Source organism: Silurus meridionalis, chromosome 10 (assembly GCF_014805685.1).
Source record: "Silurus meridionalis isolate SWU-2019-XX chromosome 10, ASM1480568v1, whole genome shotgun sequence".
Taxonomy (NCBI): domain Eukaryota; kingdom Metazoa; phylum Chordata; class Actinopteri; order Siluriformes; family Siluridae; genus Silurus; species Silurus meridionalis.
Window position 1 is genome coordinate 26,489,546 of NC_060893.1, and position 25,411 is coordinate 26,514,956.

Below are 25,411 nucleotides of genomic sequence, written 5' to 3' on the forward strand. Positions count from 1 at the left end.
CTACACACAGAACACAGAGCTACACACAGAACACAGAGCTACACACACAGCACAGAGCTACATACACAACACATAGCTACACACAGAACACAGAGCAACATACACAACACAGAATGACATACACAACATAGAATGACATACAGAACACAGAATGACATACAGAACACAGAGTTAGGGACCAAAGTAAGTGTCCTCGCCAAATAAAATGCATCGAGTGCAACCAAGTACAAACAGTGAGGACAAAATAACCAGACAACACAAGACGGTGTAGAACAGATACACAAAACACAAAATAGCTCCAACCAGTAAACCTGCTGTATAATATGTTATCCAGTACAATGTCCAAAAAAACTAAACAATATTGTACAACGTTGTGTAAAAACAGCAGGAGCAGTAATGGAGAGGTGCAGAACAGCATGTAAACAGTATAATATATTATATGATTATAAGTGTGTGTTTGAGTTCAGGATTGTAGCAGTCCAGTAACACACATTCGAGTGAGTGTGTGTGTGTTTGTGTGTGTGTTTGTGAGTTCAGTTCAGATCCTGATGGCTTGAGGGAAAAAACTGTTACACATTCTGGATGTGAGGCCTGAATGTTTCTTAACCTCCTTTCTGATAGTAGGGGAGTGAACAGTAGGGTGTGTGTGAAGAGTGTGTTTAAAGAGTGTGTGTGAGGGGTGTGAGGGATCGTTCACAATGTTGTTAGCTTTGCGGATGCAGCGTGTGGTGTAAATGTCCATGATGGAGGGACAACGATCCTCACAATCCTCTGTAGGGTCTTGCGATCCGAGACGGTGCAGTTACCAAACCAGGCAGTGATGCAGCTGCTCTAGATGCTCTCCTGCTCTCCTGAAGTCAACAACCATCTCTTTCGTATGCACCTTCTCCCTGTATGCTGACTCATCGTTCTTGCTGATGAGACCCTCCACGGTCGTGTCATTGGCGAACTTGATGATGTAATTCGAGCTGTGCAATGCTACACAGTCATGAGTCAGCAGAGTGGTGCTGGAGATACTGTTTCCAATCTGGACTAACTGAGGTCCCCCAGTCAGGAAGTCCAGGATCCAGTTGCAGAGGGAAGTGTACAGGCCCAGTAGGCTTAGCTTCTTAATCAGGTGTCCTTATTGTCCAGTTGGGTGAGGGCCAGAATGAGGCAAACTGCATGGGGTCCAGTGAGGGTGGTAGCTTGATGTGCCTCATGACGAGCCTTTTGAAGCACTTCATCATGATTTGTGTGAGTGCGACGGGACGATAGTTATTGAGGCAGAAGTCTGTAGTCTTCTTCGGCACAAGGACGATGGTCATTGTCTTGAGGTGCTGCTTAGGGAAATGTTGAAGATGTCAGTGAAGACATTCAGTAGCTGTTCTGCACATTCCAGAAAAGATTTTTCCGATGATGAGAGGCCTACTGAACTAATGCTTGTTTAAAGCAGAGATGCCTAAACTAGAACGTGCAGTAAAGTTTTCCTGCAGTTATCTGTTTTGGTCAACCATGCCATATCTCGGATGAGGAAGTATGCCATCTGTAAAAAAAAAAAAAAAAAGAAGAAGCAGCTGTATTTCTCCCACTAGAGGAGATATAGTATAATTAATTTCTAATACAGCTAAGTTAGATTGTTTCTCATTGCACTAAACATTGCACTGAACTCGAACTTTGCTAAAAAGACCTGTATTTACGGTGGGCAAGAATTGCAAAACAAATGAACAAATGCATAAACACCAAGACAAACCGTAAAAGATATAGATTGTGACACTCACCACTCATTGGACGAGACATCTGTCATTCAACAAAGTTGTCATGTGTGTGTAAAAGTGTAAATAATATTTAAAGTTGCACTATTGCCAAAACATAAACTATCACCGTTAGATTTTTATTATGTCCAAACAAAACTTGCAATCTACAATGGCGTATATGTTCTTCTTCAGTTTGATGTAGATAACAGACAAGTATATATACACATTGGAAATAAACCTAAACTAAAACTGTTCCTGACTGTGTAAGAAAACATAATTACCGTAGATGTGTGAGTCCAGATAAAGACTTCCTGTATATCTTACATATTCACATCAAAAAGATCCTATAGACACTTAAAAAACAACATAGGAATGTGTTTGGAGAACCAGTGTGAGGCCCATCTTAACACTAACAATGGCCACTTTAAATCATTTATGATTTAGCACCACACACCATAGCATAGATTGTTCTTCCTGGGAACAGGATCGGTGATATAAACTGCAAATGAAAAGATAAAGACAGAACAAAAACAACAGATTTCATTTCATTTTGTCCCTAAATGCATATAATCCCTCATCATCACCACTCCAATCGAGAACTTTATGGCCTGTCTTACCTCTGATTATCTCTGAATATCAAAATAAAAATGTTGATCTTTCTCCTAAACTCCTTTTAGGCCTTTTATGACTTGTAATAGGCCGATGCTGAGGTTTATTGAATCATGATCATGTCTGAATGATGTTTTTTTTGACTTAGTAAGAAACAAATCTCCTATTCTAACCCATAATAAATCTATTGCCCACTACATTTCGGCTCCTACTGCTCATGGTGGAGCAGATCAAAGATTGTCATTGCATCCTTCAGTAGCAGATGTCCTGCTTTCCTACATTGCTAATCATTTATTTAATAATCTTTGTGTGTTTTATCTTTGTAAACCACTGACTTAAGTGATCTTCTAACTCTGGAAAATCCAAATCAGCATCATCATTTAGCTCTTCTTTTCTGATTCACAAGACATACTGTACTCCACATCAGTGTCAGAGTCTGATTGATCTGATGACAAACTGTCAGTTGCTGAATTAATACTATTAAAACTACTTGCACTGTTTGTTATAAAATCCATACGTTGATCTATCAGTCACTGATCTTTCAATATCATAGTCATCATCACTATCAGAATGCAGGAACTGATGCATTTCTACCTTCCTTCTGCACCACACTTATAAATAAACCATCTGTAACACATAGTTTGATCCTGAGTCCGATTCTGAACTGTGCTTCCATCAAATAAAATGTTTTGTTATGCCATTGGTTCTCAAAGCTCTAACTGTATGTATGAACAGAATATTTTTGAAAGAGTTCTGCAAGTGAAGGTTGTGACGTAGCCAGACTAGAAGTGTAGCCCATTTTTTTTTTTTTTATAAATTAAAAAACTTAAAGGTATTATCTATAATTATTTGTTTAATAATAAAAGGGTTTTGTGGTCAAACCAAACTCGTTCCTATTACAGTCAATTTGGTTTAAGTTTATTACACAGAAGAAGAAGAAGATTCTTTCGGCTTCTCCCGTTAGGGGTCGCCACAGTGGATCCTCCGCATGTTTTGATTTGGCACATGTTTTACGCTGGATGCCCTTCCTAATGCAACCCTCCCCAATTTATCCGGGCTTGGGACCTGCACTTAAAGTGGCTGGGGATGGTTCCCTGACCGGGAATCGAACCCGGGTCGCAGCAGTGAGAGCGCTGCATCTTAGACCACTAGCAGGGGACCTTTTAAGTTTATTACACACATCATACATTAATCTTATTTATGTTTTAACAGTGAGCTAAATACTGTAGGTTTAGTTGCAGTCAGATGTCAGACACACACACCCACACACACACACACATGTATATTTTATATTTTTGTATTAAATAAATAGTCAAAACATGTTTCATTTTTCATGCTTCCAAAATAAAAAAAAAGCAAGCAGCAGGACATAATGCAGTAATAAAAGCGATTGTTTAAAACCTGTTTGCCAACAAGTAACAGATCAGCAAGGAACCAAATCTAACATTAAACATAATGTAACACAACTCTAACATTAAGCATTATTTTCACTTTTTCAAATTAACATTGTGAGATCATTTCACAGTATGGTAATCAATTTCTACTGATCTGAAACAAACTGATTTTCTCAAACTCAAATTCAATTGAAAGTTGAGTCAGAACATCTCCAACAGATGAGCTTAAATAACAGAAATTTGAAGTTAATTCTGTTAGTACTCAATGAGCCCAAGGGCATATATATATATATATATATATATATATATATATATATATATATATATATATATATATATATATATAATGTAAATGCTGAGATGTTGCTAATTGTTTGGAACCAGTGGGAGATCGTATAGAACTCCTTGCCATTAGTTACTCTATAATGGAGCAGTGGAGATGTGCACAACAAGTGTTCACTGTAAAATCTTTTATAAGTGTGGTGATAGTGTGAGTGCTGCACAAAGGAAATTTCAGTATCATAATCAGGACATTCTGATCGTGAATAAGGGTTTCCACCAAGATGTCATAAATGTGAATGTAATGTGCTCTTTAGTGGTTGGTGTATGAAGTTGATTGGAGGCATGTTTTTGGTCTCCTCTGATTTTTATTCACTTTCTCTAAGTAGGTTTATCTTCATAACATTCACTCAAAGACACTCCATCACTTTATGTTGTATAATGTAATTTATTAGATAGAAATATACTGAAAATAATTGACTGGTTCCAAGGGAAGAAAATAAAGCTGTAGGAACAGCCCTTTACCTTCATGTGATTATATTTAGGTTACAGATTACAGATTCTATTCTCACACTGTGGGATTTATGTATTAGACAATAATGAGAAAAACTTCAGAACCTGTTTGACTGATGTTTTTACACACACACACACACACACACACACACACACACACACACAGCTGCTTGGAACTTGCTGTTCACAATGAAAGAATGCATGATGGTGTGTAGTTGATGGCAAAAGGACAACTTGGGCAAAATCTATTACCCAGAAAACAGGAAGAAACTGATGATGAGCACGAACCAGTCAACAAAACCAAAACCTGGATACTGGATAAACTTGTATTTTAACAGTGGTAATAAATTAGAAGAAAGCAGGTGTGTGTGTGTGTGTGTGTGTGTGTGTGTGTGTGTGTGTGTGTGTGTGTGTGTGTGTGTGATTGCTCTGACAGGGCTGATGAGTAATGCTTGTGATCAGTCTTCCTTTGTATCTAAATGGTGTGTCTGCATGTTTGTCTAAACCCACATATAAAACTCTATAAAAAAATACTATTTCTAACGTGGGGCTCAGCAGGGTCTCGAAACTGTTTCTACTGTCATGAGTCAGATCATTTTTCTCAAGCTGCTCAGTGTTAAAGCAAAGGAAGCAAATGAAACAGCAGAGATTAAAGTTTACAGCTGTGATTTTGCAGAGCACCTACGAGAGTTGCTGCATGATTAATCTGGTGTTCAACGCTTTTGTGTTGTTATGTTGTGTGTGTTTATGTGCTGAACATGTAAAACAGCCTGTACTGAGACAGTGTACTGTGTAATGAGAGATTAGTGGCTCAGTGCAGATGTTTGAGTTGAAATGTACGTTACTGTTCTCTGAAGCCTCCTGTGCAGATAACAATGTGTTAATAAACGTATTGGTATAGAAGCAATTTGTCTAAAATGTCATCATGTGTATTTGGAAATGGAGAATTTCTCAGGGCTGCTGAAGGTTGTGCTGAGATCTGTGCACTCGGAGATACCAGTCGCAGGAGTTACAGGCATGCTAGTTAATAACATAAAGAAATAGAGTCTTCTCCTTATCTGAAGTATTTTCAGAACCCATGAGTGTTACTTCTCAGCCTGGGCACCAGCACTCCTCTGTGTTCCCTGTTTGTATGTTGGTGAAATTATTGATCTGTCAATGTATTTCCTTTTTCAGGAGGAGTCTTTGCAATCTGAACCTTTTGTAAAACAGTGTTTTTAGTGACAAAGCAGTCTAATGCCAAACAGTATTAGTCAATGTGTTTCATTACAGATGGGGTGCTAATAAGGAAATGGTCTCCTCTCAGTTCTGAAGATCACTGGTTGGAAGCATTCAGGTGATGGTTCCCAATTTACTGAGGGTTGTGTTATCTGTACCCCTGAACCCCACTGTAGTCAGCACAAACCCATTTTTATCAAAAATTCGGATTCTGTTGGACCATTACCCAAAACACAAAATTGTAATTGTAAATTCTTTACCATAATATGTGCTGCCACCTGGTACCCTGAGGTGTTCTGTGTGCATTTGAGTGTTTAAAACCTATATTACATTTTTGTTTATTTACAACATTTAGACTCCCCATGTTAATACAAACTGATCGTGGGACAAACTTCACACCGCAGCTATTTTCACAAGTAATGTGGCTTCTCTGGGGGTGAGAGTTGTTCTCCAGTAATGATGATAGTTTAACTCCCATCCTCCTTACTCCCACCTCCTGTACAGTGTCCAGAGGAATCCCCAGGACTGAGCTGAACTTCCTAATCAGCTTGTCCAGTCTCTTCCTGTCTGCAGTAGAGATGCTGCTGCACCAGCAGACCACACCATAGGAGATGGCTGAGGCCACCACAGAGTCAAAAAAGGTCTTCAGTAGAGCTCTCCCTGCACTCCAAAAGACCTTAGTCTCCTCAGCAGAAAGACTCTGCTCTTTTCTTTCTTGTAAATGTCCTCAGTGTTATCGGTCCAGTCCAGTTTGTTGTTCAGGTGAACACCCAGGTATTTGTAAGAGTCCACTCTCACAATGTCCTTTCCCTGATTGTTCACTGGTGGTTATGAGGTTTGTTTGTGCTTACGGAAATCCACCACCAGATCTTTGGTTTTCCCCGCATTTATCTGGAGGCAGCTCTGTTGGCACCAGTCCACAAAGTTCTGGATCAGTCCTTTGTACTCTCTGTCATCATCATCATCCGTGATCAGACTGATGAGGGCAGAGTCATCAGAGAACTATTGCAGGTGACAGGATGCTGAGCTGAACATGAAGTATGCCGTGTAGATGGTTGCGGACAACCATGTCAGACTCACAGTTACATACTCAGAGTTCTCACATACTGTTGTCAACCTGTGAGGTAGTCCAGTATCCAGGTAGACAGATGATGGTCCACTCCCATGTACACCAACTTATTCCTCAGTAGCGCAGGTTGGATGGTGTTAAAAGCTCGAGAGAAGTAAAAAAACATGACTCTCACAGTGCTCCCAGCCTTTTCCAGGTGTGAAATAGCCAGATTAAAGAGGAAGATGACTGCATCTTACACGCCAATGCCAGGTTGGTAGGCAAACTTACGTACATCCATTGATGGGCTCACCAGAGGTCGCAGATGAGTGAGCACCAGCCTCTCCAATGTCTTCATCAGATGCGAGGTCAGTGCTACTTGTTTGGAGTCCCCAAAGTCTTTTGGGCGCGCTGTCTTTGGTACAGGCACCATGCAGTATGTTTTCTGTGGCACATTTCCCAGTTTCAGGCTCAGGTCAAACATGTACAGCAATATGCCTCACAGCTGGTCTGCACAGGTCTTTAGTAGCCTGAAGCTGATGCCATCTGGGCCCACAGCCTTCCTTGCTTTGATTGGGGGGGGGGCTTAGGCTGTGAGCTGATAGCAGTGCAGAGAGAGGTGGGGCTGGAACAGCAGGGAAGCAGAAGAAGGGGGGTTGCAGCAGAGGGGACTGGATAAGGGGCAGGGGAGGGTAGCTGATCAAATCTGTTAAAGAATAGATTCAGATCATTCACCCTATTCTGGTCACCCTCAGCCTGAGAGCTGGGCTCCTTGTGATCAGGGATGGTTTTGAGCCCCCCCCCACACACCGCTGACATTGTTCTGCTGCAGCTGATCCTCCATCTTCCTCCTGTAGCATGTTTTTCATTTCCTGATCTTCTTTCTCAGTTCTCTTTGGACAATTTTCAACTCTTCCATGTTTCCTGATTTAAACACACTCGTCTTTTTTTAAGGAGAGTCTTTATATTGGGGTTGATCCATGGTTTGTTGTTGGGAAAACACCGTACAGTCCTGGTGGGTAAAGTATTCTCCACATTGATGTGTAAGCCTCCTTTGAGCTAGCATAAAAAACCTCCACTGTTAATGTCTCTGGTGTGGCATGAAACATACCGGGTAAACGTGGGCAGAGTGGAGGATGAAGGGGCATGATTAAAATCTCCAGAGATAATAAGAAGGGCGTTTGGGCTCTGTGTTAACAGTCTGTTAACATCAGAATGCAGGACATCGTATGCCGATTCACCGTCAGCAGAGTGAGGAATATACGCAGCTATCGCGATAACATGCGAGAATTCCCTGGGCAGAGAGTACGGCCTCATGCTAATTAATAAAATTGCTTCTAATCTGTTGCCACAATTATAAAGAGTAGATATGGGGATTATTTTACAGTGTGAAACGACTTTGCTGGTGACTCCTGTCTGAAGGACCTCCCTGTTCCTCTTTGTGTTTCTGTTACAGCTTGGAGCTTCTCTTCTCCATGTATTAATGTGTGTGTAGAAGTTGGTGGTGTTGCTGCAGTAGTGAATCTCCTTCTTACACACCTGGTGCATTAAAGTGTTTGATTTCCAGCTGTAAAATATTTCCACATGATGATCCTCTGTTCAGGTGTCTGATTACACCTGGAGCTGCTGAATCACGTTACAACAAAACAACAAATCACAGTAGAGAGGAGGAGCAACGCGTGCAAGATGTGAATGAAAACCCAGACACACACGTGCACACAGACACACACACACACACACACACACACACACACACACACACACACACACACACATGTTCTTTATGGGAAAACAGAAACAGGATACTTTAAACTAAAGAAAGCTACTATCAATCCAATACAAAAACCTGATCTCTTCATTTTAGCATGGATCTTCCCACACCTACTGCAAATACTCAACAAATTCCAACACTTCATCTGCAAAAGTAAAAGTCAACTCCACCTGCATGCTGTTGATTCTTCTGAACTGAAACGCGGCTACCAAAAGCTTCAACTTCTACTTAAATGACACTGAGTTACGAGACATTTTCTTCTCTCTCCAGGGTAAGACTCAGTTTTCAGTTCTTATATTTATTTATATGAATGTTAATGTTTATCTGTGTACATCTGACACAACACTGCTTCTGCTGGATAAAAAAAGAATGAAGAATTGATTTTAAAGGCACTTATACATTTTCAGGAGGTTATAAACATGTCATTACTGATCATCAGTGTGTTCAGGTTCTACACCATGTGCTTGTGTTAAAGCTGATGACTTCTGTGTTCCTACATTTTATACACGGACAAACACTCACTCTCGTGTTTATTAGTGAACTGAAACATGTATTTCTTACATTTTTGGTGAAAGCTGAAATAGTGTAATGTGGTGATGAAGCAGGATTTTAGCTCCTGAGTGTTAATGGATTTTGTTCACAGCAGTGTGTCAATCATATGATGAGTCACATGATCTCCGGGAAATCCTGATTCTCTTAAAAAATAAAAACACTAAAACTGGTTTAATGTCTGTAGCAGTGCTGAAAAAAAAAATTTTAATAAAAGATTATTGTTAAACTCTACACTGTTTAGGGCAGTTTGGGGTCCCATGTAAATCTACTTCTTTATACTGGATAAATATTTTTTATTAATTTATTTTTTATTTATTTTAGTCTCTATGAAGCCTCTGATCCATCACTCCCACTGCTTTCTACAGACATGCGTGTTAATACCTCAGTATATCTGAATTTATTATTGTATTTATTACCCGTTTTGTCAGTTGGTAAAACTTTAGTTAACATATAGATATTGACTTAATAAATAAATAAATAAATAAATATATATACTGTATATATTCTGAAGAAACTACACTTCAATTTGATAATTTTTACTGTTTATCTAAATGTCATTTGTGTTTAGTTTTGTTAATAAAAGATGAAATAAATAAACAGATTAATTTTATTATTTTAAATTAAATTATCTCCAAAATAAAACAAACCCTAAGGCAGAAAAACATTCATTAAAGCAGATTTCAAGATCTCACTCATGCTCCATCACATTAGCAGCTCTGAGACCAAAATCAATTCACAACAAAGTTTGGATTTTGTTCTGTGTGTGAAAGTTCATCACTGCTGCTGTGACTCTAAAATCCACCAACAGGGGGCAGTAAAGTCATGGTGCAGTTACTGAGGTGATGAAGCGTAGTGAAACGTGGGATTTTAAATGAGTGATTTGTGTTTTTTCAGGGTGTAAAATTGACACTAATACAGTGAACACTTGTTTGTGTGATTTTCTGCAGAAGCTGATCTTCCACTTATATTTATTGTGTTTAATAATCTGCCTTTGTTTGTGTTTGTATCAGGAAATCTGTAAAAACCCCACAAGAGTCTTCCAGGCTTCATGATCCTCCTTTCTATTTCCATCTTCTGGCTCTCTGTCTGTGTGGGTGAGTGACCTGGTTCAAGTCCAACAACACACAAGTGTCCTCACATTCATTACAATATGCTACAATTTTTATAAAATGCTCCAAATCATGTAGATTGTAATGTTTCCCCCCACAGACCCCATCAGTGCAGATCCTCACATTACTGTAGAAGCTCATGTGGGTTCCACAGCTCTCCTGCCCTGTACCCTGAGTAAAGACTTCAGCAAAACTCCACATGTTCGGTGGCGTGCTGATAATGAGATTGTGTTTGAGAGAAACATTGATGGTACACATGAGGGTCCAGGATATGAAGGACGGGTCGACGTTCCTGAGGACGAGCTGCGTAAAGGAAACTGTTCTCTGGTGTTGAAGGACGTCAGAATCACTGATCACACTTTCTACAGATCCTTTGTGCTGGAACATGTGGAGGCTACAAACACTAACAAAACAGAAATCAACACAGTTCAACTTGATGGTGAGAAAATTATTTAATATAAAATATAAAAATCTAAAAGTCACAGTGTATCAGATGAAAGTTATAAATAAGAAACATCCATTTGCTTATATCTGATCACATTATTCAGAATTAACAGATAAAGTTAAAAAAAAAAAATATATATATATATATATATATATATATATATATATATATATATATATATATATATATATATATATATATATATATAACTCTGTTTCCCACAAGCCACTGCAGCAGGTCTCATGTTTGTTTTTACACCTGATTCACGTTTCATGATCATTAGCACTTGTGGATGAAGATCTCACCGTTCACTGCACACTTTGTCTTCTGTTTGTTGTCTCATGCTGTCGGTTCCTGCTTGTGCTCAGGATTTGTTTTTCTACTTTACTTTCTGATTGTTCTGGATTTTGTTCCTTGGGGTTTGTTTGCACTTTCTGTAAGAAATGATCTGCACTTGTAGCTGCTCCTGCCGTGTTCCATGACAAATCTACACGAGGTTTTACTCTACAGAGTGTTACATGATATCAGATGCTGCTATCTGAGTATTTTTACTGCTAGAACTGAGTGAACACCAGGAACAGTATCAGTGTGGGGTTTTGTTGAACAGATTGAACATTTACTGATTCTAACATTCAAATGAGTTTATTTACCACATTATTGTACTTCATCTGAGTTTTTACATGAAAGTCAAGAAGCTGAAATATTCCCAGGGTCTTATTTAGTTCCATTATTTATTATAGTTTAATATCTGTGTGTGTGTGTGTGTAAAATAAATAAAAATATATATTCTCATATAAAATCATTTTCTAAAAGTTTTTTTTGTGTCTACAGTTGTTCAGAGAGTATCAGCTCAGGTGGGATCCACAGCAGTGCTGCCATGTGACTGGAGACATCTGTCCATCCAAACATATTATGTTAAGTGGATTATTGGTCTTAAGATTGTGTTTGAGCGAGAGGGTAATGAGACATTTCAGGGTGAAGGATATGAGGGACGTGTGGACGTTCCTGAGGAGGAGCTGCTTAAAGGAAACTGTTCCCTGGTGTTGAAGAACGTCAGTGTTACTGATGAAACTCTGTACAGCAGCTACATGGTAGTGATAAACAACTACAAATTGGTCCAGAAGGTGAAACTATCAGTCAGAGGTAAGTGGATTAGTATCAGATGATGCTGAATACGACACGTACAGTATCAGTTCCACAGTTATAAAAGAATGAAAATGACTAAACTCAGGTGAACAGGATTCTGGATTTAATGTAGATGTCAGTGTTTCTCAGTTCTGCTTGAAGCTGCACTACACAGTTTACTGTTTGGTTTTGTTAGACTGAGTGTGGAGAACACACACCTCCTGTCCTGCATTTCAACACTGTTTTATACCTCACACACTCACTGACTTCCCCGTACTAGATCAAGTGTGTTTCCTACATTACACACAGGAATTCTTCACTTCTGAAGTGTAGAGTGACGTTCAGTCCTCATCTAAAACACACATGAACTGACATGTGACATGAGTTTCTATAGTAATGTGAGTAATTTATTATAAATTTGATGTTCTGATCTAAAACTCCTTCAGCATCTGCAGTGTGTAAATTTAAAAGAACGTTCTTTAATGTTCTTATTAATGCCCTTTTATGTGTTATGGTCTACAAACACAAAACTGAATTAAACACAGAGTAATTTTTAAACACTATTTTATTAAAGTCAGAGCAGCACACACTGAATATATCACAAGGATTTCTGAAATAAATAACAAAACAAGCTGAATAATATATTCACAATCAAACACTAAAGTGGCTTCTGCTGTTGTGTTGAGCTCTTAAACATGTTCCTTTCACAGCTGAAGTATGAAAACTATCAACAATGTAGAACAGAACACCGGGTTAGCGCATAGCTTCTAGCTCCATCGAGGCATGTAGATTCTGAAGGAGCTTCGACAGATTGGAGTTGCTGTTTATCGCAGTAGATACGAGCTTCGAACCAGAAAGACACAGCTTACATTTGACAGTTTTTGTCTTTATGCTCAACTAAAGTGAAATAATGATCCTATTTCCACTTTGAGAAACTCGTCTTGCTCTCGCCTCGACTCGCCATTACTGCCGCACAGACCTGAATAAACCGAGACACGCCCACAGTGCGTCTTCATCTTGTATACAGAGGGTAATCCACCAATCCTACAGTGCGTCTGCTTCCTGTTTACAGTGGTTCATCCACCAATCCTACAATGCGACGCTGCTGTAAGCAGGTTAGGCTGTAGGTTACACTTCAGCCGAAATTAATTCATTTAAAAAAGTAAGGAGTAACGCACCATACGGTAACAGTAACAGAGTTACTTTATTTTTAAAAGTAACGCGTTACAGTATTAGTTACTGTCAAAAGTAACACGTTACCGGTAACGCGTTACTGCCCAACACTGATGGTGTGTATTTATCCCTGATGAGCAGCCGTGGCGACTGTGGCAAGGAAAAACTCCCTTAGATGTAATGAGGAAGAAACCTTGAGAGGAACCAGACTCAAAAGGGGAACCTCATCCTCATTTGGGTGACATCAAGAGTTTGATCATAAATCTTTCAACAGTACAGAACACTGGAGAGAGAGAACTAACATGATTACTGGAGTATAAGATTATAAGTCATGTTCTTTCTACAGTCTTCTACAGTCTATATGGTTATAAAACTAGGAGCTACTGAGCTCAACATCTGTGATCATTACAGATCCAGCATCAGCTTCTCCATGATATTAACAGCACAAGTTGATAATGTACATGTGATCAGATGTTCTGGAGCACAAGGTTATGATGTGATGTGTGTTATGTGTAGGCTTTGCTAAAAAGATATGTTTTAATCTACACTTAAACTGGGAGAGTGTGTCTGAGCCCCGAACACTGTCAGGAAGACTATTCCAGAGTTTAGGAGCTAAATGTGAGAATGCTCTATCGCCTTTAGTGGACTTTGCTATTCTAGGAACTACTAGAAGCCCAGAGTTTTGAGATCTCAGGGAGCGTGACGGATTGTAGCGTGTTAAAAGACTGGAGAGATACATGGAGATACACCATTTAGTGTTTTATAAGTAAGAAGTAATAGTTTGTAGTCTATTCGAAACTTAACAGGAAGCCAATGTAGGGACGATAAGATCGGGGTTATGTGATCATATTTTCTTGACCTTGTAAGAACTCTGGCTGCTGCATTCTGAACTAACTGAAGATGTCTATTAATGATGCAGGACATCCACCTAGTAATGCATTACAATAGTCTATTCTGGAGGTCATGAACGCATGGATGAGCTTCTCTGCATCAGATATAGACAACATGTTTCTTAGTAATTAATCAACAAAGTAACTGAGTTACTTTTTGAATAAAGTAACTGTAACTAGTTGCTATTTCTTAGTAACTAGCACAACACTGGTGTAAATGTTTCAGGGTAGAAAATGAAAAACAGCACAACAGCTTCATAAACTGTATAAAAAATCCCAAAGCAAACAGCAGAAGTGTTTAAACACATGCAGGAGACTGAAGAAAATCCCTCATCAGATCAACACACACTGAAGGATGTTTGCATGTGATTGACACGTGTTCATGTTCCAGTGAAATCTGTCAGTTTGACAATGACATGATAGGAGTCTTATGAGCTTCATTATTTTATTAGATTTACTGATCAATTATTGCTCCTGTACAGTCATTTGTGCTGCTGATGCACAAGGAAAAATGTGAACTAAATCCTGACTCAGCAATAATATTAACTGTGAGAATGAGTTTTATTCCACACTGAGACCAATGGAGACGAGGAGAAGTAGATCCATCAGAATTAAAATGCAGGACAGGACTGGGAGAAACTCTGCACTTTTATTTATAGGAATTTTGACACTTCAGCAATTATGAAGTAAAAATATTTAGAAGAAAAGAATAAAATGGAAAATCCCTTTATTTCTTTTTCCAACACAGAAAAATCTGAAGAAAGGAAAGATGATCCATCAGATCCCTCAGGTGAGTAAATCTCATATTTATTTGTTGTATTAATAATTATTCTATGGTTCATTAACCTTCTAAATCTCCATTTATCTCAGTTTTATTGTCAAATATAAGGTTTATCACATTTCTATGCAGACTTTATTTTAATATTTTATTAAATAACATTTAGAATAAAATATTTGTGTCTCCAGATGAAGCTGATGGAATGAACCTGCTGATCATCATCACTGTTTGCATCATATGTTCAGTTCTTCTTATATTTATTGCAATTTTATTATGGAGGAAATATCAGTGTAATTTAACAAACTGCAGAGACTCCAGTGATCTCAGGAGCTCCATCTCACAGAATAATAGAAATGAGGAAGATCTCAGTGCGTCTCCTTTAAATCAACAAGTGAACAACTGTGAAGTGCGGGAGAACATTTCTAATTGATGCTAACATGAAGCTGTGATCCTGGAACACCACAATATCAACACAAATATACAAACAGAAGCATGTAAAACAAGGACCAAAAACCAATGCAGAGCAGGAGCTGAGGACAAGGAAGAAACTAATGGAGAGCAAGAAAAGCAAGAACGACTCATCAACATAAGCTTCAGAAGAAGAAGCTGGAAAAACTGGTTGATGACACGGCTGCTGCTGTCTGTACTGCTTTACCATGTTCAATCAGGTTAATAAGAGATTTATTTAACATGATTGAGTACTTCATGAACCACAGGACAGAGACTGTGATATTTTACATTCTTTATCAAGAGCACTGAACCATGTTTATCCTACATGTACAAACCCCAAATCATGTTCAAACACCTTCTTTCCAATTGATTCTAATGTTTTTTCCAGCAGTCTAAGCTTGTATGATGTAATCAAGTCCTGTGATGTTCAGGAATTCACGATTCTCTTATCAGAAAAGGGATAAACACTTTTCTCTATCCTCCCTCCCCCTTTTCTTTTTATTACTGCATTTCTTACAGAACTTTGTTTCTCTTTAACAACCAGTTAAGTGCATCCATTGCACAGTATTCTAGGCCTCGGGCCACCAGCCTATAACATGATTCTTCTTCTTTATTATTAATAATAATAAATTGTTTAATAAAAGAGAGAAGTAAAGAAGAATGATTAGAGGCTCAGTTCAGTTTCTGTCCAGTTTTTATATTTCTTTTTAGTACCTACTTTGATTAAAGATTGTAGAAAGTGTGTTTCTCAGAAGACTTCACCATAAATACATGTTTAGTGGTGAAGGATCTGATGAAGGCAGCAGAATGTTCACATCCACTGCTCATGTAATTTACAGGAAACCAAATCTGCTCACTTTCACTTTTTCTTTTTAAACCTGTTTATTCAGCAGGCCTCATTTTTGCCCATGCACACCTGCTCCACAACCTGAGGACAGGAAGTCAGTCAAGTGAGGGCAGGAGTCTCGATCTCCTCGATCATGTGATCTTAAATCACAACAAGTGCTGGAGCCTTAAACAAATAAAGAGTGGCTTTACACTTCTTTTTCTTCTTTCAGCTGCTCCCATTAGGGGGCGCCACAGCGGATCATCCATCTCCATACCCCCCTGTCCTCTACATCTGCCTCTGTCACACCAACTACCTGCATGTCTTCCCTCACCACATCCATAAACCTCCTCCTTGGTCTTCCTCTTTTCCTTCTTCCTGGTGTCTCCATCCTCAGCATTCTCCTACTGATATACTCCATGTCCCTCCTCTGCACATGTCCAAACATCTCAATCACACCTCCCTCACCTTGTCACCAAAACATCCTACATGCGCTGTCCCTCTAATAAACTCGTTTCTAAAACTGTCCATCGTCGTCACTCCCAACGAACATCTCAACATCTTCAGCTCTGCTACCTCCAGCTCCACCTCCTGTCTTTTACTCAATGCCACTGTCTCTAAACCATACAACATCACAGGTCTCACCACAGTCCTATAAACTTTCCCTTTCACTCTCACAGATACTCTTCTATCACAAATCACTCCTGCTATCACTCTTCTCCACCCACTCCACCCTGCCTGCAATCTTTTCTTCACTTTTCTAACACACTCTCCATTACATTGCACTGTTGACCCCAGGTACCTGAACCTCTTCTCCCTGCAACCGCACCCCTCCACCAAGTGTCATGTATGAAGGAAATCAGGCACCGCTCATCACCTGGCCAGGACCATCACTACAGTGGTGGTGGCAGCATCAAGCTGTGGGAATGCTTTTCGGCAGCAGGAACTGGGAGACTAGTCATGGAATAGTTATGGAATAAAGCTGTGAATACTTTCTGGATGCACTGAAATCCTCAATATTCTGAGCAAAGAATAAAAGTCAGTAACAGCATTCACGTCCTGTAATCAATTCAATTTATTCACTAGAATGAAGTCCCTTCACTTTCAGGAACTAGGATACGTGGAGAATTCCATGGGCTAGAAGAAGGGAAGGCAAACGTTTTCTTCAGATATTTTACTTCTTTCAAAATGATTGCACATTTCACAGGATTACTTTCAATGAGGAAACTGTTGGCCACCTGATGCCCATCACTTGCAAGTGCCCAGGAACATCAGTAAACAAAAAGGGAAATAAGGTGCAATGGGGTCGGTGTCCATAGTCATCTAGTAGGTCTGACACGAGTGAGATAGGAACGAGTGCTTATATAGCGTAAACGGTAACAAGCGAGAGGCAGCGTGACAACTACTAAGGGGGGAGTGGCAGGTGGTTCCTGACAGCAGGACAATGGGAAACATTTTTCAGACACTAAAAGGCCTACTGAAATGATTCCTGTTTAAAGCAGAGATGCTTAAAGAGCATGTATGCCTACAGATAGTCAATAACAAATAGCAGAGTTATAGAAAAGCACTTAGTGCTGCTGATCAGCATATTCCTCGACCCTCATGATTCAGTGTGGTAGCAAAATTAACAGGAAATAAAAGCACTGCACTCACATGCACACCATCAATCAGTAGTGATGATAAATAATAAAATTGAAAACATCAGGCAAGAAATCTAGACGGTAAATATAAATCCAATCTATTTTATAAATAAACCTGAAAACAGCAGTGTAATTATAACAGACCATCAATTACAAAGTTTTACTCCTATTCATGAGAATTTCATTTATTTATTTCCTCATCAAAATCATCAACCTGCATCTCGATCCCTCGCCTACATGTATCTTCTAACAGATAATTCCAGAACAGTACAGTAATTCAAACTGTTCTAAAAAGAATAAACTCTTCCATCAGCACTGGATTTGTACCTAAATCCTTCAAACTGCAGTTATCAAACACTTAATTAAGAAACCTTACCTTGTCAGCTGTCCAACTACAGTCCAATATCAAACCTTTGCTTTATCTCCAAGATTCTAGCACACCAGTTCTGCTAACATCTACTTAGGAATAACATTTATGAAATGTATCAGTCAGGATTTCGGCCTCATCATAGTGTAGCAGTATGGTCTGACGTCATCTAGTGAGCTGAGGGCATGTTCTGATTATGCTCAATTAACTGCCTATAAAATCGTTTCGGTTCGTGTTGTGTGTGCGTTTGCTCTTTGTCCGCGAGAGAGCCGCGGTACTTCCGGGTTTATGTGCGGATAGTGGCAAGGTAGGAGCTGTTGGCAGTGAATGTTTTGCAATGGTTATGGTCTATCACACTGGGTTTTTATGAAATTGTTTCATTCAAGGGTGGACTGAGGAGCTTTGTGGGGAAGCTGCTAATCGTTGTTCATGAAGAGGTGCTTATGAAACATCTGCATCTATGCCTCGTGAGTCGTCGACAGGTATGTGTTGACACTGACTTCATTATTAACGTTATATGGGCTTTAACAATCGGCTGATTAAAGTATGTTTTCCCTATTTAAGGTGCGGGTCAATGTGCAGGGGGCGTTACAGTAGGCTGCTGTAGTAGGCTTTTCGCTTGCTGTGTGGCTTTCCTGCGCTATGTGCATCTCTTACACAGCTTTGATGTTGGCTTGACTGTCTGCTTTATCCGACTGCAGCTGCTCCGCGTTACATCATCTGTGCTTTGCTTTGCCTGCTTCGCTCTGCGTTGTCTGCTTTACTCTGCGTTGTCTGCTTCACTGGGTTTAGCTGGGCATTTTTAATCTACGTTTCTGTTCTTTGGAGCTCCGTGTTACTTCCATTTGGCACTGTATGCGATGACGCCGGGTCATACCAGCTGATTAACATTGCGCTGCTCCCGTATGCTAATAGTTTATCGTTGCAGCACTTAAATACCTGCAGGATCAGCTGGACCAGGGGCATGGTGCTTATTTCCAACAGTAGTGTGAGTAACTGATTTAAAAGTGGCATGTGACAGGGTAGTGATTACCTGACTGTCACTAGCATTGCGGTTTATTTTTTGTTTTGAGGTTATTCTTTATGTTTTATTTTAATAATTTATCTTTGCATTATCTTTATTCTTTTTTTTTTTGTTATTATTTTTCATAACCTTATTGGGTTGAGGTTTTCTTAATTTGATGGTAATTGATTTCTTTTGGTTTCTCTTTCTTTATTGGGTTGAATTTGTGGTATAATTTCCTTTTTTGTTTCCTTATTATTCAAGTTTAATTACTTTATTTATTTTCTTTTGGTGATGTTTGAGGTGCCTCTCCTGTGCATGCGCCTCCGTAGTGATTTTTACTGGTTTTCTGCCTATTTCAACCTGCTTGTAATCTGGTAGCTGGGGTGGCCGGACGCGGCACTCTAATTACCAAGCAGTTTTTGGCAGTTGACTGAGTCGAGAGCCAGGCTGTTGTATGCGATTCTTGTTTTAATTTAGGTGTTTTAAATTACTTGTCTGTCTTTTCTTTTGCCTTCAGGAGTGGGGCGGCCAGGGACAGCAGATTAGCATCTTGTGGTGGTGGGTTCCTTACCTGATTGCAGTGCAGTGTTCACAGTGATGTGCCGTGCTGTGGTGTGCTGTGGTGCGTGTGTGCACGTGCGAGTGCTGTGTTCTCTCTGCTTAGGATGTCCAGCCTTCTCCCACCCTGAAGTGTTATGTTTGTCTTTTTCTTCTTTTACTATTTGATGTATTAAATAAATTTGAATTCATTGTAAATAAAGTTGTTCTTATTTACTCAACTCTGGTCTGATACCTGACCCAGTCGTGACGAACCTGTGTGCTTTAATGGTGAGGGCAGTCCCGGAAATAGCCCCCAGGTGGCGTAGTCGGTACAAATTACTAGTTGGTAACGCCGCATTTGGCGTAGTTGGTACAAATTACAAGTTGGCATCACCACAATAGCACAGAGACGGCGCTGGTGATAAATGACTGTTATTGGCCTCTGATCAGGGTTTTGTCTTTGCAGCTTTTGGCCCCATTTATCATAATCTCCTGCTTGCTGGACTGGAGAATGATGTTGAAATAAAGGGACCAGCTCCCTCCTGGCTCAGGTCTTATCTGACTAAACAGTATCAGTGTGTTGATGTAAATGGTGAGTTCTCCACATAGTTTGGTGTTCCACAAGGATCTGTCTTAGGCCCACTGCTTTTCTTTTTATATCTGCTGCCTTTTGGTGTAATAACACAAACTAAGTATTTGCTTCCATTGCTAGGCTGATGATACACAGCTGTATATTTCAGAAAAGCCAGATGAGAGAGATCAGCTTAACAACGTTGAGGAGTGTGTAAAGGACATTAGACAGTGGATGCTTTTAACTTTCTTGTGCTCAACTCAGATAAGATGGAAGTACTTTTACTAGGATTACATGCAGCAGTTTCTGTCTCAGTGTGTACAGCAGTCAAAGACCTTGGTGTGATTATTGACTAGTCTTCATCTCAAATAATGGAACTTACAGCAGGGGGCAGATCTTTCTCCTATAAAGCCCCACAGTTATGGAACAACCTTCCAATCAGTGTTTGGGACTCAGACACAGTCTAAGTGTTCAAGTCGAGGCTGAAATCATGCTTATTTAATCAAGTTTTTTATCAGTAGATTTTTCTTAGGTAAAGGAATGGTGGCATCTCTTATCCCAGAGATCCTCATGTCTGTATTTCCTTCTGGTTCTCCCTTTTAGGTTTGCTGCCATAGCGAGACTTGCCGGAGTCCAAACTGCACAGCGTCCTTATCTTTCATACAACAATAATGACAATTAATAATCCACATCTTTCTCTCCCTGTCACACCTCTTCTGTTGCTCTCTCTCGCTCTCTCTCGATCTCTTTCGGTCGAGTTAAACTTGCTCCTGAGGCTCCAGTGACCCTTGTTCCTGCCCCTCTCCACTCCGTGGATCTTCCCACTTCATCCAGGCCTGCCTCTGGATAGTGTTCTCTTCAACTGGAGGCCACTCTGTGCAACTTGGGACGGTTTCTCATCAACGCCTTGGGTGGGTTCAAGAAATTCCGGAGTAAGAACGGGCGCTTTGAGGATGGATTGGACTGTAGTTAATGTCAACAGTCTGCTACACTGAATCAGGAATACTGTTTGCTTCTGATCATCATCACTGTACCCCGCAACATTGTATATCTGCTTCAAATGGACATTCAGTGCAGCCCAGATGAGGATGGGTTCCCTCTTGAGTCTGGTTCCTCTCAAGGTTTCTTCCTTATGCCATCTCAGGGAGTTTTTCCTTGCCACAGTTGCTCATCAGGGACAAGCTTACTTACAAAGAACATATTTACTTTTAATCATTACATTATCTGTGTAAAGCTGCTTTGAGACAATGTTCATTGTTAAAACGCTATACAAATAAAAATAAATTGAATTGAATCACCCATCTTTCATGGTACAAGAAATATATGCTTCAGGACTTTTCTCTCTTCTGGCAACGTGTGTGAAATGAATGCAACTTGATGTCCAAACAGCATCAGGGTCTCTAGCAGTCTTTACACAATGTCTACTCCTCAACCTCTTCCAGTGGCTTATCCCTGTATTTAGTAAAGGAAAAAGAGAAGAGTTGTGTTTTTTGTTTCTTTATTAAACATAATTTTGTTTCGTTTAAACAAAGTGTGTTTTGTTTGTTTTGGTCTCAGTTCATATAACAGTTTATAGCAGTTTTGCACTCATAAGTACAGCCCTGTTTACACAAAAAGCAGGGATGCTGTGTAAAATGAAAATGCAAACAAATGAATTCTCTTTTTATTCTCATAAATCCATATTTTATTTACAAAAATATATCAAATGTTTAAACTGAGAATATCTACAATTTGTAAGAAGAAATCAGGTCATTTTGAATTTGATGGCTGCAAAAAAGTTGTTACAGGGCCATGTGTTCTACTGTATTTTGTCAATATACATTTGGGAACAGAGGAGAGCAGTTGCTGAAGTTTTGGGAGAGGATTGTTGTCCCATATGTGTCTGATACAGGATTCTATCTGCTTAACAGTTCTGGGTTTCCTTTGTTCTGTTTTTCATTTCACTCTGCTCATTCCACAGGCACTAATGCACCACCATAACATCAGAGATGCTGCTTTTTGAACTGAGTGCTGATAAGAAGCCAGATGTTCCCTCTCCTCTTTAGTCTGGAGGATGTGGTGTCCATGGTTTCTAAAAATAAATAAAAATTTTGATTCGTCAGACCACAGAACAGATGTTTCTGGATCATGTTCACGCATGCCTTCTTCTTTGCATGATAGAGATTTAAGCTGCATTTGTGGACGACACGACAAACTGTGTTCACAGACAATGATTTAAGGAGGTGTCAATGATCCCATGCAGTGATTTCCATTACAGAATCATGACTGTTTTTTAGATGCAGTGGACCTTGAGGACCTGAAGATCACAAACATCCAATATTGGTTTTCTCCCATGTGAGAGATTTCTCCAGATGCCTTGAAACATGTGATGATGATATGTTCTGTAAATGATTAGATATTAATACATATGAGATAATATAACCGTTAAATGTTAGGAACATTATTCTGAAATTGTTTAAAAAATTGTGGATAGTTTTCACAGATTGGTGAAGTTCTGCCCATCTTTACTTCTGAGAGACTCTGCCTCTCTAAGATACACTATTTATACCCCAATCATCTTTTAAAATATACGTTAGCCGACAGGGTACCGGTGGAAATTGGGCTACTGTTGGCCGAAGGAGGAGAAGGAGAGGAGGAAGACGTCTACAGAGATGGCAGGAAAAGGAGCAGTGTAGGAGAGTAGAGGTTCGGGTTGGTACTTTAAATGTTGGTACTATGACGGGTAAAGGGAGAGAGATAGCTGATATGATGGAGAGAAGAAAGGTAGATATTCTGTGTGTTCAGGAGACCAAGTGGAAAGGGAGTAAGGCCAGGAACATTGGAGGTGGGTTTAAACTGTTTTATCATGGTGTGGATAGGAAAAGAAATGGTGTAGGGGTGATTCTGAAGGAAGAGTACAGTAAGAGTGTAGTAGAGGTGAAGAGAGTTTCTGATAGGGTGATGATCGTGAAGGTGGAAGTTGAAGGGATGATGATAAATGTCATCAGTGCCTATGCTCCACAAGTTGGCCGTGAGATGGAGGAAAAGGAAAGATTCTGGAGTGAATTAGATGAAGTGGTAGATGGTGTACCTAGGAAAGAACGATTGGTGATTGGGGCAGACTTTAATGGGCATGTAGGTGAAGGAACAGAGGTGATGAGGAGGTGTAGCAGTGTAGCTAGACAGCATCGGATGGTGGTCTGTAGGATGGTTTTGGAGGCGAAGAAGAAGAGGAGGAAAGTAAGGATTGAAAGAAGGATAAGATGGTGGAAACTGAAGGAGGAAGAGTGTAGTGTGAGGTTCAGGAAGAGGTCAGACAGGGGCTCGGTAGTGGTGAAGAGGTGTTGGGTGATTGGGAAACTACTGCAGGAGTGATGAGGAGGCAGCTAGAAAAGTACTTGGTGTGACATCTGGAAATAGAAAGCAAGACAAGGAGACGTGGTGGTGGAATGAGGAAGTGCAGGAGAGCATTAGGGAAAGAGGTTGGCAAAACAGAAGTGGGATCGACAGAGTGATGAGAAAAGTAGGCAGGAGTACAAGGAGATGCGGCAGCAGGTAAAAAGGGATGTGGCGAAAGCCAAGGAAAAGGCATATGAGGAGCTGTATAAGAGGTTGGACACTAAGGAAGGAGAAAAGGATTTATACCGATTGGCCAGGCAGAGGGACCGAGCTGGGAAGGATGTACTGCAAGTTAGAGCAATAAAGGATGGAGAGGAAATGTGTTGACTAGTGAGGAGAGTGTGTTGAGAAGGTGGAGGGAGTATTTTGAGCTGCTGATGAATGAGGAAAATCACAGAGAGAGAAGGTTGGAGGATGTGGAGTTGGTGAAGCAGGATGTAGATAGGATTAGTAAGGAGGAAGTGAGAGCAGCGATTAAGAGGATGAAGAATGGAAAGTCGGTTGGACCAGATGACATACCGGTAGAAGCGTGGAGATGTTTAGGAGAGATGGCAGTGAAGTTTTTAACCAGATTGTTTAACAGGATTCTGGAAGGGGAGAGGATGCCTGAGGAATGGAGAAGGAGTGTGCTGGTACCGATCTTTAAGCATAAGGGAGATGTGCAGACCTGCAGTAACTACAGGGGAATTAAGTTGATCAGTCACACCATGAAGTTATGGGAAAGAGTAGTGGAAGCCAGGCTGAGAGAAGAGGTGACCATCTGTGAGCAACAGTATGGTTTCATGGCGAGGAAGAGCACCACAGACGCATTATTTGCTTTGAGGATGTTGATGGAGAAGTATAGAGAAGGACAGAAGGAATTGCATTGTGTATTTGTGGATTTAGAAAGCGTCGACAGAGTGCCAAGAGAGGAGTTGTGGTATTGTATGAGGAAGTCAGGTGTGTCAGAGAAGTATGTGAGGGTGGTGAAGGACATGTATGTGACGGCAGTGAAGTGTGCAGTAGGTACGACAGACTGGTTCAGGGTGAAGGTTGGACTGCATCAAGGATCGGCCCTGAGCCCTTTCCTGTTTGCAGTGGTGATGGACAGGTTGACGGACGAGGTCAGACAGAAGTTTCCCTGGACCATGATGTTTGCAGATGATATTGTGATTTGTGGTGAGAGTAGAGAGCAGGTTGAGAAGAGCCGAAGATGTTAAGGTTTTCGTTGGGAGTGACGAGGATGGACAAGATTAGAAATGAGTTTATTAGAGGGACAGCACATGTAGCATGTTTTGGTGACAAGGTGAGGGAGGCGAGATTGAGATGGTTTGGACATGTGCAGAGAAGGGACATGAATTATATTGGTAGAAGAATGCTGAAGATGGAGCCACCAGGTAGGAGGAAAAGAGGAAGGCCAAGGAGGAGGTTCATGGATGTGGTGAGGGAAGACATGCAGGTAGTTGGTGTGAAAGAGGCAGATGTAGAGGACAGGGTGGTATGGAGACGGATGATCCGCTGTGGCGACCCCTAATGGGAGCAGCCGAAAGAAGAAGAAGAAGATCTTTTAAAATATGGGTTTATGAGATTTGCAAATCATTGCATTCTGTATTATTTACATTTTACACATTGTTCCAACTTTTTTGGTAATTGGGGTTATAGAGGTTTCTATATTATTATCTTATATCATCTTTTTATGCTCTAGAGGAATCTACTGTTGTCTTACTATAGCTTTTGCTGTAACTGGAACAGAGCTCTGTAAAGGATCAATACCATTATAATATATTGCACACACACTTTACTGCTGGATTGTTGTTGGTTGTTGTATAGTTGTATTTCTTCCTGCCTACTTTATATCCAATTAAACTAATTAAAGTGCATATAATATTATATTTTCAAAAAAATCACAATATTTATAACACAATCTACACAAAAACATACACATGTACATATTATTATTATTATTGATTCTTTAATGTACACCAAGTGGCCTCTTTATTAGGAACACCTGTAA

At 40.0% G+C, this 25,411-nt stretch overlaps 1 protein-coding gene and 1 long non-coding RNA gene across 2 annotated transcripts; both read left to right on the plus strand.

The window, feature by feature from the left end:
* Positions 1-8,525: 8,525 nt before the first annotated feature.
* LOC124392117 lies at positions 8,526-15,754 on the plus strand. The gene is made up of 6 exons (XM_046858807.1): positions 8,526-8,839; positions 10,131-10,214; positions 10,330-10,668; positions 11,506-11,817; positions 14,611-14,652; positions 14,829-15,754. Exons 2-6 carry the CDS (start codon positions 10,169-10,171, stop codon positions 15,068-15,070), a joined length of 981 nt encoding a protein of 326 aa, XP_046714763.1. The 5' UTR covers positions 8,526-8,839; positions 10,131-10,168; the 3' UTR covers positions 15,071-15,754.
* Positions 15,755-17,723: 1,969 nt separating this feature from the next.
* On the plus strand, positions 17,724-19,708 carry LOC124392131. Its single transcript, XR_006927110.1, has 3 exons — positions 17,724-18,230; positions 18,310-18,405; positions 19,447-19,708. It is a non-coding gene; the product is annotated as an uncharacterized LOC124392131 (long non-coding RNA).
* The last annotated feature ends 5,703 nt before the right edge of the window (positions 19,709-25,411 follow it).

What these genes read in the sequence shown, in the direction of transcription:
- LOC124392117 (XM_046858807.1), top strand. Translation starts at nt 10,169, where the DNA reads ATGATCCTCCTTTCTATTTCCATCTTCTGGCTCTCTGTCTGTGTGG. An exon ending in CAACACAGTTCAACTTGATG is followed by an intron (nt 10,669 to 11,505) that starts GTGAGAAAATTA and finishes TTGTGTCTACAG; the next exon opens with TTGTTCAGAGAGTATCAGCT. An exon ending in TGATCCATCAGATCCCTCAG is followed by an intron (nt 14,653 to 14,828) that starts GTGAGTAAATCT and finishes TTGTGTCTCCAG; the next exon opens with ATGAAGCTGATGGAATGAAC.